Source organism: Nannizzia gypsea, genomic scaffold, assembly GCF_000150975.2.
Source record: "Nannizzia gypsea CBS 118893 supercont1.7 genomic scaffold, whole genome shotgun sequence".
Classification (NCBI taxonomy): Eukaryota; Fungi; Ascomycota; class Eurotiomycetes; order Onygenales; family Arthrodermataceae; genus Nannizzia; species Nannizzia gypsea.
The window spans coordinates 1,309,420-1,327,023 of NW_003345195.1; the positions used below are offsets into that span (position 1 = coordinate 1,309,420).

General features: G+C 46.4%; 3 protein-coding genes across 3 annotated transcripts; 1 reads left to right on the plus strand and 2 right to left on the minus strand.

Annotated features, from left to right (window-relative positions):
* Positions 1–53: 53 nt before the first annotated feature.
* Positions 54–5,850, minus strand: MGYG_07804 (hypothetical protein; the record flags this gene model as incomplete). Its single annotated transcript, XM_003170512.1, has 4 exons — positions 54–4,009; positions 4,063–4,501; positions 4,562–5,694; positions 5,784–5,850. 4 exons carry the CDS (start codon positions 5,848–5,850, stop codon positions 54–56), a joined length of 5,595 nt encoding a protein of 1,864 aa, XP_003170560.1.
* Positions 5,851–6,365: 515 nt separating this feature from the next.
* On the plus strand, positions 6,366–7,673 carry MGYG_07805 (hypothetical protein; the record flags this gene model as incomplete). The annotated part of the gene is made up of 6 exons (XM_003170513.1): positions 6,366–6,549; positions 6,617–6,735; positions 6,788–6,849; positions 6,911–6,936; positions 6,994–7,343; positions 7,401–7,673. 6 exons carry the CDS (start codon positions 6,366–6,368, stop codon positions 7,671–7,673), a joined length of 1,014 nt encoding a protein of 337 aa, XP_003170561.1.
* Positions 7,674–8,817: 1,144 nt separating this feature from the next.
* On the minus strand, positions 8,818–17,496 carry MGYG_07806 (hypothetical protein; the record flags this gene model as incomplete). Its single annotated transcript, XM_003170514.1, has 3 exons — positions 8,818–12,735; positions 12,793–13,181; positions 13,251–17,496. 3 exons carry the CDS (start codon positions 17,494–17,496, stop codon positions 8,818–8,820), a joined length of 8,553 nt encoding a protein of 2,850 aa, XP_003170562.1.
* Positions 17,497–17,604: the final 108 nt, after the last annotated feature.

Consider the following 17,604-nt stretch of genomic DNA (forward strand, 5'->3'; position numbering starts at 1 on the left):
ATTAAGATGTGTTTAATTATCACAGTAAATATACCTAATATACATGACACCATCTACATTTGATTATTCTCGGATGGGCTGAGTACCATCCACCACCACTCGCCCACAACCCACCCTATATCTTCAGCATGATTCGCAGTTGGATTTTGCGTCCTTTCAATAATCCTGACGTCGGCCAGCCAGCCTAGAACTAAGAGTGTCTCCCATTCAGCTAGACAAGGCTCCAGCATACGTGTTATCCCTTTAGCTCCAATGGCCGGTCGAGCGACAAGTACACCGACAACCGCGCTTAAAACGAGCTCCCACACTATTTTCACGAACTGGGAGTGTACATCAAACCAAAGAGGAACTTTAGGCATTGATGTCAATGATTCTCTACTAATCAACAAGTTACCCAAATCGCCTTTTGGTATCGGTATCTCCGTTAATGACTGGGCGATTGGGTTGCCGTACAAATATCGGTCTTGGACTGGGTGGACCTCAACGTTAAAGCGCAGCTTATCTTTATCCATAAGCCTTGTAAGGTATCCTCCGTCGGTTAACCCATATTTGTTACGAGGAGGGTCCCTGGGTAGTAATACAATGTGACCCTTTGCAACTAGGTTAAGCAGAGCAATTATATCACCATCCGCCGCCTCATACTTCACGTTATAACACCCTTCAGAAAGAAAAGCAGGATCAAGGACTTCTGTTTTGAAAGAAGACGCTTGTTTTAGCTGGGTTAATTCAACGGGGCGTCTGCGTGTGAGGGCACCAAGGAACTGCTCTGTAAGATCGAAATTGCGTCCAGGAGCTACTCGGCCCTTGTTACCCATAGAGATAACGCGCTCAGTTATGAGGGATTGGATTGCTCTTCCCAAGAGATCCTCGCCAAATTGCCTCATTGTTTGACCAGCTTCTACTGGCTTATAAGTCTCTTCAGGAGTTACGACATTAGCACGAACCCAGGACTTTGCCACGTCAAGAAGCTCAAGCTCAGCTGCCCTTGGTTTGGGCGAGCGATCGTCAAATATGTTACTGGAGAGTAACAGGTTTCCCAGTAGTGTTCGTTTCCTTGGTATCGTAGTAGGGGGAGTGTAGTTGTAAATCTCGTCAACTTGTTGGCCGGGCTCTGTTCGAATCTCGAATAGACTGTCGAATTGTTGGCGAGATGCTGGGAGGTTCGGTAGCCTACCCATACTAGGCTCTTCCATATTCCTGCATGCCCAGTCCACAATCCATTCCCAGTCATAAGATTCTAGATTATCGAAATTGATTGGTGGCACTTCTCCCCTTTCGTAGGCATCTGCAAACTTCTCCTGAAAATCACTTTGCATTTTCGACAGCTGCAGTCTATGCCTCCCTGTTAACAATCTCCCGCGGTCATGGATGAATTTGGGGGTATAATCCGGGAATAAGGGGGCAATCAAGGCCCACTCAACCATTCTTCCTTCTAATCCTCCGGCAAGGGTGCGGATGACAACCATAGCTACCATAAGCCGCTGAGCTACCTTCGCCGGTAAAGAGTTAACACGCCTTGCCTTCTGATTCTTAATTTTATCTGCGTCACCAGCCGATTTTGGTTCCTGTAGCTGGGTAAGTTTCCGTGTGGTCTCAGTGTATGTTTCCCCTTCCCTCCATCGCTGCCTCCGATCAGAGCCAAAATGGCGCGCAAGGGCAACTTCGGGAGGTTGATATCTCCTAGCTAACTGTCTTGTTAGTCTTCGTGTGAGCTCCATCTCAGTAATAGACGTGGCGTCGCTTTCAAACTGTATTACACCTTCCAGAGGTGGACATTCTGGGAGTTCATCAATGGTATGATTTATGAAAACAAAATCATCGTTCGGCATGTCAAATACTTCTGGACATCGGTGCTCCCAGTATTTGATCCTGTCAACGTCATAAAAGAACTGGTTGGATACCGGGTCAGAAAATTTCGAGCGATCAAACTTGCAATTATCTCTTTGGGATAGGATGCTCGCTAGATTTTCCGGTCGTATCATATCCTGTTGGCGATGATGCCTAGGATATACCCTATATTTACCAGGAATATAGGCACCTGTTCCAAAAGTCCCTGTAGATGAGTGATATACCTGCAGCGGACACATGAGCATTGACTCAGGAGTTATCATGTATCTAGTTTTTGATGTTGTCGGCAATGCAGATACGGGATACCTCGTGTGTTGGGAGGAGATACCAGGGGTTGATGAGCCAAAAGAAGCCAAATACGAACGCCCTTGTGCCAATCGCTGTATACTCTCCAGACGTTCAATTGGAGGAGAGTCAAAAGGGAATGATAGTTCTCTGATATCAAACTCGAAGAGTTCGCCTTCAAAGTCGTTCATTTTCCATCGCCTTCTCGCCCTAGATGGCTGTTTGCGCGTTGTAGCTGGGGGTTGATGAAGTGTTACATTAACTTCCCCATCAATATCAGGAAGTTTAACGCCGTATCCTAAGAATCCACGATTCGATTTTCTCAACTCTGGATCGATTTCAACTTCTAGGGGTAGATAAAGCTGGGGGTCTGCATCAAGCATTTCCTTCTGCATGGCTCTTAATTTTGGATGGTTTCCTGTAATTTCTGGCAAGGACAAAATACTCTTCGTTACCATGAGGCCTTTAGAGTTTCTCCCAGTAAAAGTGTGCTTCCTGGCCTTCCCAGTTTCAATGAGAGTTCTCATTGCATTTTTGACGGTTCGTGCGTCCGGTTTTGCGCTTTGATTCATTTTCAACCACTGAGTAGTAAATGGATACCACACTTCACTTCCCATAGGATATAGGCCGCCTCCCTTTTCTAGGATATCCAGAAGGATCTTTCTTCTGAGTACGCCCACAGAACCAGATCTGATATCTCTCTTAAGAGTTCCTTTGATGTCATCAACTCTAGTGATAGGGGTATCCAACGAATTCTGGGCATCGGAAACGGTGGCGTCAATGGGCTCTAATGAAATTCCTGCAGTTTCATTCCCAGGCTGTACTATATCAGTGACAGGATTGCCATATAGATCAAATGTGGGCTCCTTTTTCATCTCAGTTTCTCCTGGGTCTTCGTCAGGGATTGTTTCTTGAGTTTCAGTCGCCAGCAAGCAAGGAGCAGTAGCCTGTCCACCTCCAGGAGAGGTAACGATCGATTCCTGCTCTAATAACACAGGTACAGGGGCAGAATTTGATAGTTCCGCCATCTGTGTTCTGCTTGACCCCGTATCGTCGACCAACGAGCTTGCCTCTGGAGTAAGTGCGATTGGAGCTTCCACTTCAGTATCATGCTTCCTTTTTTTCGGTGGCCTGCCCCTCCGACGGCGAGGAGCTGTTTCTGTGACTATGGGTTCTGGCCCACCTGTGTCCGATGCTTTCCTTTTTCCGGTTACCTGGCGGTTCTTCAGATTCCATTCCGCATCCGATTCATCATTGACGGACAGCTGTGGTGTACCCTCCGGCTCATCCTCATTAAGACCAGAATATACTTGCCGCTGGGTAACAGCTCTGACTGGACGGCAAGGACGCGTTTCCATGGACAGGTTCCCGGATGCCGCCTGCAGGCTTGCAGAAACTATCGAAGTGGTCTCTTCATCCGGAAGTTCGGGTGATGCCTGAGGCACAAACCAATCAAATTCCTTTAATCTCGGTGATTTGAAGACTGCAATACGACTTTTACCTGGGCGCCCTCTTTTCTTACCAATAGGTCGACGTTTTCCAAACGGGGTTATGTATACCCCGGTCGAAGGGCGATCCATAAGTAGAAGGCTGTACTCTGTCCACCCTTCATCCAGGCCTTGTGCTTCAAGCAGCTCCTTTCCAGTCAATCCTTCGTATGGGTCTATAACCACTTTCTGTTTTTTCGTTGCCCGTTGGCCTATCACTTCTATGCTCTCTCGAGAACCAGGAGTTGATTGGGAGGTGTCATCACACTGAACCCCGTTAGGATAGCTGGATCGAAGCAGTTCATTGTTATCTGATTCAAGTACTCCAGCATCTCGGGCACGTTCGAGAGCTGATCGTGAAAGGCCCCCTTTTCTGAAGAAGTCAACAGCTACAAGTCCCAGTTAGTTAATTATCAAATAACCGAAATAAATTATAACCTACAATATGTGCCATCCAAGAGAGCGACTGCGATAGGATCATTGAACGTTAGGTGCCACTTCGATGGTTTAGAGGCCTCTAAGCATTCACGAAGGGTTGCGTTCCCCTTCCTCAGTAGGGGTTGTGAGATGTCGACTGGAAAGCCATATTTGTCCAAGTTGGCCTTTGCGTTGGCTGGGGGTGCATTTAATACTCGTTTCCCTGATCTAGGTCCTCCAGTGACAGCATCCCAAGACGCATGACCGTGGCTCACAAGGGAGGAAAAGTTATTGAATGAATAATGTATATAATAATATACAGTTTTGTTGAGTGCAGTGTCGCGGAGAATGGCTAGATGCCGAAGGTGAAGAGGCTGGGAACTCTGCCATGAGCTGGTCAATCGAGAAAGAACAGTCTCCAGTGGCTTTCTAAAAAAGGACCCCATTGTCAGTTTATTGATATCCTATAAAAAGACCTATTAGTTTCCAAAGCAAGGGTAATTTAAGGAGTCGGATAATCTAACGTTATTGGAAATTCCTCTGGTGCCGGCCTGGTGAATGATATCGAAAACCAGATTAGTTATTGACCTATCTGGTGTCCATTGAGGAATAACCCGGCCGATATCAACGACGTAGTTGGTAGAATCACCCTCCAGGCTAGGGTCTACTACTATTTCTTGACCTTGCTCCTCGTCCAAGTCTGCGTCCAACTGCTCCAAGGATGACATCAGTCCCTTACTATCTTCATGGAACAGTCTGATATCCTTTTCTGTAGGCTCACGTATCAACATTACCGAGGGATGTAGTGACTTCATTGCGTTCGAATACTGGGATACTGCGCGAACCCGGCGAACACAGCCAATAGCTTCAAATTTTCGAATTGCTCTTCTCAGTATCTTCCCGTGCCAGCGATCTTGCATTCCAAGCTTCTCTTTAAGGTCATTACGAGTGATAACTTTATACTCCCTCAGCATCTCGAAGAGTTTCTCTCGCAAAACTGTGAAGTCTATTATCTTGTTCATGGTTGATGTTGGGCCAGTTTCCACGGTTGACGAAGGTTCATAAGAGAGTTCCCCTGGTCCCAGGCCAGCGAATTTATTCAGAGTACACAAGCTTGTTCTCGCAGCTTGGTATTGTATGGCTCGTTTTTCAATATATCCTTTCTCTTGCAGTAAGTCAGTCCTTTTGGGAACTGAGCGCTTGTCTTGCCCACTAAGCCGTACCAGGTCAGACTGAATGATACCCTTTTCTTTTCGGGATGCAATAATTGATAGAAGAGCAAACTCCAACGGCAAGACCCTAGAGGAATCCGGCTCATGACCCGTGATTGAGAGCCACGTTCGCTCCAGCGACACAAATACAAGGAAAGCATCTTCCTGACGACTGGAGGCCGGCCTTAGCGCCGGGTCAATAGCTATCGCTCCGGAACCCTCATCCTGTGAGTGAGGCACCACATCATCCAGGGTAAGAGAGTTACCCTTTCTATCTTTGCCAACTGATACTTCAGGGTGCTCAGTAAGCCACGTCCAGACCCTGGATTTGAACCGTCTGTCAAGATTGGGTATACGACGTGTTACAGTTCCATTAAGAGTATTCTTCTGGCGCCGCAGCACGTAGAATTCATCAATAAACGCAAGGACTTGTACTGGAGGCACGCCTATCAAATTGGTTAGCTCCTCCTATGTGTTTGATGATAGCCAATAGATTAACTAGTCAATATGTAGCTTGCCGCGCACCGCGTCTCACCTTGATCACCGCGTAAAGATATCTCCTCCAGCAAGTATTCGATCAAATCCTTTAAACTTGCAGCCATGGCCCGCTTTATGCCTTTGCATGGCTGCGTAGTTCGTGTTGCGGCTCTGTAAGTCTTTGATAGCTCGAGGATTAAATAATTTCAGTCCTTTTTTTTTCGTGGCAAGCGCGAGTTTCGAACTTCGGGCCACGTATCACATGACATTTGATTAGTCATTATGCTTATGTCAAAAGTGACTAAACCGAGCCTCTAAAATTTGTCAGCCCTATGACGTCACCCGAAGCAACCAACGCTTTACTTTTTTTGCCTTTCAAGAAACGTCAAGAAAGAATCCGTGTTTGCCGAAGGTTTTCTTGCGCGGCCAGGCTGGATCAACTGGAAGATATAAAGATGTTCGCCACTCATCCATCCTTCTCTGGCAGAGCCATGGAAATCTCTTGCTTACGTCGAGCAATATTCAAACTGCGTTCAAGTGTTTCTGGTGTTGGATACTTGAACTCATCTGCCATTATTCCTCATCTACTATCACATCCGATCCTCAATTAACACACAGACAGCATATTCTCAACTGAATGATGGATAAGCCCGAGGTTCCAGACGCTCCCGCGGTTCCTGGACCGCCAGAGCTTCCATATTCACTCAGGTCCCGGAAAAGGTCTATTGCTATATTTTGGACACTGTTTGTAATCGATACTCTTGTCCAGCCCTTGGTGCTTTACTTTACCTTATGGTACTGCACCAATCTATCACATAACTTGGGTTAGTGTATTTGGTACACCTGTGTAGGCAATTGAAACAGGCACTAATGCTTATTCTATTATTCTAGTGTTTACCATAAGTACCGCTGCGCTTGGAGGAGTCGCCGTTGTGGAATATTTTTATCGGTTCTATAACCTGTACAGAAAAGGGTCGAAAGTGAGGCCGTTGAATGCTAGGAGATCATGGGTACGCTCATCCGCTTTGGCACAATCATGTACTTGACTAATAAGCTAGGAAGCTTGATTTCTTTCAGGTGAACTTCACAATAGTATGGCTCATCCTTGCAGTGGAGCTAATCATGTATGTGCATACCTGGGAAACTCGTTTGGAGTGTTTTTGTTAACCTGAATATGATTGTTAGAGGAACGGTCCAAGAAGAACCATACAGTAAGTAGCCATCTTTAACATGTTCTGATCCACCGGTCCTGACGTTTGCTCTACTAGTTCGCCTCCTAGCAATGCCACTGCCCACCGTGATGTTCTATTTCGGACTCGTTCATTTAACCCTCGATCTCCTTCGTGCCTTAGGCTATCAGGCCCCCTTCCGCATATCATCAACACCTAAGGGATATGTCATGCCCACAGCCTTATATGTATTGATTGAAGATGTTGTTGCTGTGGATGGTGGGGGTGGACAGGTATATAGAAGGGCACTTCGGGACCGATATCTCTCCAGCCCTTACTTCAGACAGATGCTTTTTGAAATGAACTGTTTTTGGGGTGGCGGCTCAGTCATTTTCGCAGCTGTTATAACTGCTCTGGTGTTCACAACTCCAAGAGATGTGGCATATACGGTATGTTTTATATACCTAATACACATGTTTGTTTTCCTGTACTAATCTATTCATTAGCTTGGATGGTCTTTACCATTCGTGTGGGCTGGCGCTTGGGTCCTTATTACCATTCCCTGGGTACAAGCTGATCTCCGCAAGGAGAAAGTTGCGTGGGGGAAATATTCCCTTCATGGAATTCCTTACACCGATGATATCACTTGCTCTACACCCCAGACTCGGTTTATCTCCGCTTCCGGCAGGCTGATGTCCTCGTTACCATTCCACAAGCCGGCAAACCCTGATAGAGCGGATAATCACAACGCTGCCTCGGTTATCTCTGAGGCTGTATGATTATTCCCTAGTTCTGGTATAGGAGTTTAGGGCATGGAATCAGGCTTTTTGAACGAGGTCCACCACTTGCCTTGGATTTTACATAGCATCACTTTTTCCGGCTTGTATTATTACAATATAGCGTTGATCTTTTTTGCTTACTACTTCATCCTATAACATACTGTTCATAGACTTGAATACCCATTTCAAATTTTGGCTTTTCTCTATCTTAACCGCTTGCATTGCTTCCTCTATGTACGCACTTTTTCAATATAACAAGCAGAGAAAAGGAAACCCACAACAATAATAACTGTTGGTGAGAACCAAAACAAAAAAAAGAGCACCCAATGTTCTACCCTCAAAAAACTGAATGCAAATCACAGAACCAAATGTCCATCCATCTATCCTCCATTCCCCTGACGAGAGACAGAATTTGCAAATAACAGACAGAGAAACCACCCGAACAAAAGAACGATGCTAATCAAGGCGAAACGACATCTAAACGAAAGAACTATTTGAACAGCAAAGGCAACACCGGCGCCAATCCCAGGTGGTAGGGTATATCTTGACCTCAAGATAAAAACAAGAACTGAGACAATTATGCACCAATCTTCCACCGCTCACCGGACGGAGCGTAAAATGCAGTTTTGGAACATACAAATATAAAACAAAACAAAACAAAACAAAACAGTAATATGCAGGTGGTGAAGAAAGCCCTTGGGCTTTCATTTAATACTGAAAAAGGGTAGGAGCGGAAGAGTATGCTGGTGTAAGGAAAACTGAAGCGAGCGGAATGATATAGAAAAAGGGCTCTAGGCTGGTAGTAGTTGCGTAATTACGGCGCACCATGAAAAATATACCGACACGCGTTTGTAATGGGAGGATATAAGTATGTTGGATTCAGTCCAGTGATCCAAGGAATTTCCGCCCGAGAAAAGAAAGGGGTTTTCGCCGTTGTCTACAAATGTGATTAGAAAATGAATAAAAGGCAACGTCTTTTTGGCGATTGTGCAAGAACTAATACTCACCTTTCTGAAATATCATCAGTAGTAGCATTCTCACTATTGAGGGATGCCCGACTTGTTGTAAAGCGGCGTCGAGAAGGACCGGGCTTATTGTTTGACTCCTGCCAACTAGTTAGCTTCATGCATGCTAATAGTGAGAATTACGAATATATTTGACTGACATCTTCTTCATCCTCTATTGAAGCAGAACCCATGGGGCCAAGATCGGAATGTGCCGTTTTGCTTCTTGGTGGAATACCAACAGAGCCTATGGATGATGCACCATCGGTTTGGAAAGCATGCGAATTCGAAGATAAAGCAGGGGAGGCAGATCTTTCGGTTGAAGTACGGCTGGCGATACTATTTGAGCCATCGGAGTGGGGCGCACTCAGAATCGACTGGCCGTCTAACAATTGAGAAGAGGTAGCTAGCTCTCGCAAACGCTTTTGTTGCTGCTTGCTTGGTCGATGGTGGGAGAATTTGTTGCCTAATATTGCCGGTGCATGCGAAATCAAAGCCTTTATAGCATCCTTCTTTAGCCGCAGAGCAAGGTCCAGGTTAGACCATGACTTGTTTCGGTATTCGAGAACGGGTAATCTGAAAACAAAGTCATGGATGTCTTCGATGTTCCTCTCTCCTTTGCCCTTGTAGCTTAAACAAAGTACAACATCATTGATCTTTACATGAGTAAGAATCATGAAATTTGAGGCGCGAGATATCATCCGAGAAAGATCATCTGCTCCATATGCCTTCTCTAGATTTACTTTGGTATGCTGTCGTTTAAGGGTAGGCCTTTTTGGCTTCTCTTCAGCTTTAGATCCAGCCTGGCTTCTGAGAGACCAATCTGAAGCTTGTCGTTTCAGCACAGTAAGGCTATCCGCTGATGCTTTCTTTGCCAAAGTGCGCCGAGTAGGTACATGTGACGTAGAAAAACTTCTTTCATCGTCATCTTTATGCCTTTGAGGGGCTGGAGGGTCCTTGATTATTGGAGTCATCAGCATAGACATTTTGATCCTTCCAGGGGAATAGGAACGGCGTTTGTCAGGCAAGGCTAGAGTAGGCGTTAGCCGCTGCTCAACAGTCCCTAGACGAGAAGTCGGCCGTTCGTCTGTGGATGTACTGGCGGTGCTCATCGCCGGAGTATTAACACCACTGGTTGTGTCAATATCTGAATCGTCGCTGGGCGGGTCTATCTGTTTGATTATGAATGGTGAAAATCCCCCATTCTCAAAGGCATTGGGTCCGGCAGCTGGAAAAGCGTATTCAAACAGCTTCTGGCCTAGTTCTCTTTCCAGTTGCACCTTGAGAGGGAAGAGAGTAACTTCAAAGTCATTGAGCACTGGAATTCCAGCAATAGCCTCCAGCATGTACCATTTGACTTGAAGCATTTTACCCTCGTCTTTGGGTTGGGTTCCTCGATGGTCGTCTTTGTATGGAAGAATCACTTGAGGATACAGTGCCTCTGGTAGTAAGTTAAGCCCATATATGTTCCCAACTTCTATTGTGTTATAGTTTGACCCGTCAATATTATCCGTCCTACCATATGCCGCGTCTCTCAGCTGAAATTCCGCTATTGGCTCTTTACCATCCGTCATGAGATGCCAAACGATTTCCGTTGCAGCAAGTGTCCAGTGTAAGAGTCCGCTCGATGCGGATTTTGCACGGTCATCACTCTTTCTTTGAGACGTTGTAATAGCTTTCATCATAAAGAACAGCTCATCCTCACATGTTATCAAGTCTTTCTCCAGGGTTATTCGGTCTGCTAACCCTTGTTTGTCAAGGTATTTGCCACGAATTTGGAACAGGCTTTTGATTTCTTCAAGATAGCGAATTCGATCCTGGAGACGATTGACGATTTCCGGTGCACCCCGTAAATCGCTGAAGTCCGATGCTAACATGATCTTCTCTAGTTTCTCAGCTCGAACTTGCTCCCGAGGCTCACTATACATGAGAAGGTCAAGAGCAATGATATATAAGGAGTAATACTGCGATGAATCACAAATTGCCCGCACTTGTGGAAAGTCAACACTAATTTGATCGATTCGATGTTCAGTAGGGTAGGCGGCATGTCTGTCTTCTTCTGCTTCTTCACCAGCAACCTTTTCGTTGAATTTCAGTCGCAAGGTATTGAACTTGTCATAGCGTAAACTTGCGGAAGTTTTCTGAATGATCCTTGAAAATCCAGAAAGATCAATATCAAAGTCGAACATGGCTTCCACGGATACCCAAGGCGGCCACGAGGTGCCCGGGGCGTTTCCGTATCCATTTCCACAGTATAGATGAATATGACTAGAGAAACTCTTTTGGTCTGCAACGAAAAACTGCGCACTGTCCATGCTAAGCGTGAACTGTCGTTGTACCAGTCCACTAACATCATCAGATACTCGGTGCTTATCCATAATGGACACGACCTTTAGTTGCATCCCTTTAGCAGTCACCACAGCTACAGATTTCTTATTCTTCTCGCTCTGTAGCTGAATTTGGGGAGCAATGAGTCTCAGATGATAGCTGTTCTGCGGTGTAAATTCAGGAGAGATGTTGCTACTTGAGTTTGAGCTTAGCGTGGGGTGCTTGCTCTCTCCGGGCGTTGGCGGTTCTGCATCCACAAATCGACTTGCATCATTAAGGAGTTGTTCGATACGCTCTTCGGTCGACATATCGTCGTCTCTTTCAATTTCAATATGAGGGCGAGGGTCAACACTCCATGGTGTTTGTTGTTTTTTGCCCATATGTCGACGTTTTGCCTTGACTTGCTCATCGACAATATCAAGAATGAACTTCACTGCTCGCCGTGACATGTAGTACACAAACCCACGTCTCTGGTTGACTTGATGTATATATCGTAGAATTATGTTTCTCAGGGAGTTGTTCCATTTCAATTGGATGTTATGGATGACGAAGCGGTTATCGAAATCGCTCGCGAACTCGTCCTCAGTGGAAGATATTAAAAGATCACCACTTTCGCTACTGCGATGTGAATGAGACCCATTGGTAGTACCATTTTGGACAAAATGCTTTTCGAGTCGTTGCAGTTCATCTTGTAGGAACTTTCGTCGCTGTTCGAGGGAAAGGCCGTGTCTAACCAGCGTTTCATATTGTCTTCGAGACTCTTCGTCAGCTATACCATCGCGGATAGAACGTAGTTCGAATTCACCAACAACACGATGATGTGACGAAGATTGGGCCTCCAAGACATTAAGACGTTCCTTAAGCAGCTCAATCTGTACCCGTCGGGGGTCATGGTCTTGTGACATGACACAGATATGAGTAGGCTCGTCTCCGAAGGGGCTATAGCCTGGTTCATCCGGCCCTACTTTGATATGGTCTGTTTGACGGAAGAACGAAAACCGAGGCGAGAACGCCAGTGGGAGTATTTGCGTTCTCGGGTTCCTTTCCACGGGAAGGGCCCAATCCAATTCGACGAAGTCATCCATATCAATCCAGTTCAAATCTTCGTCTGGAATGGTAAAGTTCGAGATATCTGCAGGTTGGGACATATCCGGGTATGTTGGGCTGGTACCATCTTTCTCGTGCTCTGCTAGAACAGAGTTACCAATCGATGATACAGCGCGACAATCGGCTGATATGAAATCTAACTGTGCTCTATTGATTTTCATAGAACTTGCTTTCGTTGGCTCCAGTCGCCCTTTGACCACAGTAGTATATTCCCGCCGCTGGTGAAGATCAAGCATGAAGCTATCCAGCCGCACTTTCAGTCCAGTTGCATATACAACGTCCTCCTTATAATCCTCTGGATCCTTATGCTTGTAGATATGGGAGACAAAGAGCGGAGAGAGGAAAAGTTTGTACTTAATGGTGCCCAGATGACGGCTAAACTTTTTACTTGTCTTCGTTAACCCAGGGAAAAGGGGCCCTTGACGGACCGGAAGTGACATAACTCCAGAAAAGAGAGACCACCAGCTGAAGAAATGGGTAAAGAACTTAGGGGTGAGATGTACGGTATTGTACGAAGCCGATGGCTCTCGGTTGGTGAGGGTCCATTCTCGAGCAACAGGTGCAACAACAGCTAACGAAAGATGTATGTGGTTGCTTCTAAATCCGCGGAATGCATCATAATCCTGTTACAAAGTTAGTGCCATCACAGTATCATTCCTTGGGGTTAAGTGAGGTCTCACCTTTAATTCGTGGGGATTCAAATACATAGGATTGCGGAGAACAACCTCATAATGAGGTTTGAAGTCGAAACATCTATCAGCGCCATTCGTATTTCGTTCAAATACCAAGCCTGCAAGCCAGCGGACGTTTCCTGAAAGTTTCATTATCACCTTCTTGAATAATGCCTCGTTTTTTCCGAATCTGGCAGTGCCGCTATTGAACGATGGTGATTCATATGAATACCTTGCTTGACGACTATAATCAGGTATAGCAAGGACATATTCGCCGCTGGTAACTGCAAAGAATTCCTGGGGGTCGTCATTGGTACGGATTCCCCATTGAACATCTTTACGCCAACACATGACGAAACCTGCACCAAAGCCGGTAACAATGTATGGATCACGGGAGCCTGCATATACCAACGGTTAGTGTTTATTATAATATAGAGCAACCATTAAATAACTGAATTTTGGCTTACCTTTTAATCGGAAATGAACATCACCGTCTCCTTTCCAAACCCAGAGTAGCCTTGAATGGAAGCTTAGTCGTATCTTGTCCCAGAACCCAACTCGCTCAGAGGGGTCTATCTCAGGCTTTGTAAAGTTCTCAATGATCTTCATGACATCCTGGATAACTGGTTGATATGACATTCCCCAAGATATCGTGGTAGGCTGATTAGTGTTGATTTCAATTGTTGGGTTAGAATAGGTCTTCACGGGAGCAACTGTTCTGCGAACATCAAGTGAAAACCCATCTTGCATTATGCCATCAGAAGCAACGGATGGAGGAACAATATTAACGATGACCTGACGAGAAGATTCGGGCCCGCGAAATTCTTCGGCTATGACAAAGTCGGTCTTCAGGGACCACGCTGGGACACGCGCAGATTGTCCCGGTCCCAAGGGAGGTATATGGATTAAATCAAGAGGATAGTCTCTCAGGTTGAAGCGGGCTTCTCCCATATCCAGCCGGATGCTCATCGGTATCAAAAGCGCATATTTCATATCCAAGGGCATACCTTTCCCAATCCTATGCAGGTATTGAGGGTATTCATGGAGTGGGAATGATGGTGCATCTAGAGTGAATCCAAAGTCCGTTATCCTAATGGCAAGTAAACCTGGTCGACTTGGAATTGGAATCACCCCCGGAAGTTCAGGTATTCCGTCAGGAGTTTTATCAGCTCCGACAAACAGTGACCGGAGTTCTCTAACCGCTGCATTCTGAAACCGGATTGAATTGTCGATTTTTTTCTTCCAAGAGCGCGCATTATGGGCCTGAAGCTGGTTCCAAGCCTCGTCTGCCGATAGAATACTGCAGTCAGAGAAAGTCGGTAACTGGCTCGTATCGTACCGGCCTTTTGAGTAAGCGTTTCTACCCCTTGACCTAGACCGTTTTCTTGGTCGACTGTCCGCACTGACACTCCTTGGATATTCACCACTTCTACGGGAGCCTGTATAAGGCCGTTCCGTAAAGGACCTGGCATTTTGGCTCCTGAGACGAAGGGTGGCGTAGCGATCATCTTGACTTTCTCTCACTTTCTTCAACTTCATGTGATATGCTTCCTCGCGAGCAAGACGTTGTTTCTGCTCTTGAAGGCCGAGACGATAGATACACCCGAGCTTCCACTCGAATGGATCGTCTTCTATCTCAAAGACCATCGATTTGCTTCGTAGGGATATTTTGGGTACACGTTTTGGTCCACTTGGAGGCTTGGTCATATTAGCGGAGCTTGACTTGGTCTTCATACGGTGATTGAGCAGTTCCAATGCTTTGAACGTGTTGACAAAATTATCAAACACACGGTACATGATCATATGTGGAGGAACAGCTACACGGATGAAATCTGCGGAGATGTCATATGATTTCGTGGTGCCCAGCGTTTCTGCCTGCTTGGTCCTGCTTTCTCGAAGTCCAACACGAATGCCTCCAACGCTTATAATTCTGGTCCACGTTCTTCTGGCCTTGGGGGGTTCCACATGGAGTCGAATTAGATGTGATCGGATGAAAGGTGGCGACCAACGGTGTCGGCCAGCAACAAGTCCATACACCTGAAGCAGTATCTTCGGATCTGATGGCATTACGCCCTGGACCTGGATCGACGGAACTTTGATATCAAAGGTAGTGAGTTCAGTTTTCAATGCCTTTCCGGGGGCTCTCAACGAGGACGATCTACGTTTTGGTCCGTGCAAGTCCACCTTAGAAGAAGATTTGAAAAATGCATCGTTAATGGTAGTCGCTGCAATTCCTATTGCGTAACATCGGTAGAGCGAATGTTTAACAATAATCTCGTGAACAATGGAATTAATATGGAAGATAGGGCCTTGAAGATCGCTCGATGTGGTAAGGGCAATTTCGAATTTAGGCACAGAGAGAAAAGCATCCGGTTCCATGTAGTCAACAGACTCCATGATGAAACTCTCCAATTGACTGACACTGAGCGTTATCCTTCTGCCGTCTGACGGACGGGAATATGACTTTCCAGAGGGCGAGGTAGGAGTAAACCTGAATGGGTCGTCCGAGATAGCCGAGTGACTAGGAGTTCGGCGCCGTAGAGATCGTGGGTTCGGCTTTGGCTTTTGGAGCTGATACTCTACTGACCATTCACCCAGATGAAAGACGATTCCTCTGGTAGCAGGGCCAACTGTAGAATCTGAACCTGCAACCTCAATGCTAAAAGCAGAAGATTCAAATTGGAAACGAATAAGCCAAGGGGGCAGGCGCCTTAGCAGGCTAGATGATGGCGCATCGTGAGAGGAATTACGTTTTGAAGGAATAAGTCTCTTCAGATGCTCAACGGCTTGGTGTAGGCCACGAGTTACCTCCCCGCTAAGTATATGAACCGAAAACGTATTCATAGAACCTGAAATGGCAACTGCAATCTCAGTTGTTACATTTATATAACACTTTAGGTCCATGGTATCTGTGGCTAGAAGACGGTGCCTGACCCCCAACGCGGTTTGGTAATAAATCAAATGAGAGGAAATGCGGTATGTGGCGATCAGGGAATATTGAGCACCCTCCGCAGCTGAATGAGAAGACTCGATGTCCAGTGAAATAGAGGATATGGAAGAAACAAGCAAGTTATAGTCAGATGGGTTTGATGAGTCTGAGGTCGGGAGCGCAAAGCGAAGAACAGGTTCGTGGACTGAGAGTTTGATCACAGCCTTTGGTAGAAAACGAGACATAAGAAAGTGATTTTTTTGAGAACCGGAGCTTGAAGAGGGTCCTCTTGCCTGTATCAGGGCTAGGACGTTTGATAGATGTCGTGGTTCCAAGTCCATAGAGGGAGATGTAACAACGAAATTGGCAAAGATGACATTCGAATTCCGCTCAGCGGCATCTCGATGGCTACCAGCCAATGTCATGGTTTTGGAAGGGAGAGTTGTTTTGATAGTCGTTGTAGCCATAGGAATATATATCATCTTGTCGTGTTCGTCTATATTCTCACCTAGAGAGATAGACGAAGATATAGCGGCTATCAAAGCCTGATGGGCAACATCATCACGCTGAAAGTACATCCTGTGGGATGGGTGGGCTGGGTCCATTCTATGAAAGTCAATACCCACTTCGTGAGTATAAAAATTAAGGTAGAGGGGCTTTTGCATGGGCTCTGGGTTTTTCACGGTGCTTGAAATACGGAAGAAACTTAGGGCGAGTTGGAAGTCCTGGATTCCCCGTATCAAAGAAGTAAGGAAGGCCTTCGATTCGGTAAGGTGATGGGTCACTACCTCCTCTTGCTGGGTATCCGGCTGTTCAGTATCTGATTCTTCCATAATATTTCCCAACGCAGTTTCGTCATCTGTGTCTTCGCAAGAGGTCCCAGCGTCTGGGGTTGTGTCATCTGGCAACGAGAGCCCCTTGATTCGTAGCAATATCGAGCGAACATCGTCATACGGGATATGAAGTCTCCCCACTTTGACTGAAATAGAGACCTCCCGTAACCCTTCCACGCCGTGAAGCAGGCCGTGGACATTTATTCCGATGTTATCAAAAATCTCCTTGTGCTCGCAGCCATCTACGGCCAGAAGTATATTGCGGGCGTTGAATATCCACTCAGGGAACCGTTTCTCACCCGGAGCGTCTTCACTCTGACGAAACTGTTTCCCACCTTGCATAACCTTACGCCTAGCATCAAGGGACATGGTAAGAGCACCGATATGAAGCTCTCCTGCATCTCGTATGCGAAGTGTAGTTTCCGTGGCCGATATATCAATCAAAGCCAGCCACTTGATCTGCCTGAGCAAACGCTTCAGTCTCTCCTTAACTCCCTTCAGCGTCTTCCACGTCTTCTCCCACGACATTGACTTCTTAGCCTTTCCATCACCGTTGCCATTGGTGTCACCGTTACCCACGGCATCTCTTTCTGATACCAGCCCAGCTCCATCCTTTGTCGAACCCTCCGGCGTATGCGCAGCAGCAGCCGCAGCAGCTCTCCGACGCGAGCTCGCAAGGGCCTTCAGATCAAGAGCAACGGTAGCCCGTTTAATCCGCAGACTAACGTATGTAGGCTGGACGAGTGACGGTCTATGCACTGAAATCCCAATCCCTCCGAACTTGATATATACCCCCTCCCGCGGCGAATATGCGATGTGCCGTAGTGAAAAGTAGCCGATCCGCTGGATGGAAACACCGGTAGCGATGCGGATGATCGCGAAGAGGACGAAGGACGAGATATAGACGAGAACGAGGGCGACAAACACCGTAGTAGGGCTCAAAAAGGCCATGCCAAATGGCAGCGGTCCCAGGGCTCGAAACATTGGTCAATCCATGCGGCAGGAAAGACGACGCTACATGGCACCGAGCTACCACACCGAGCTCCAGAGACCGAATAC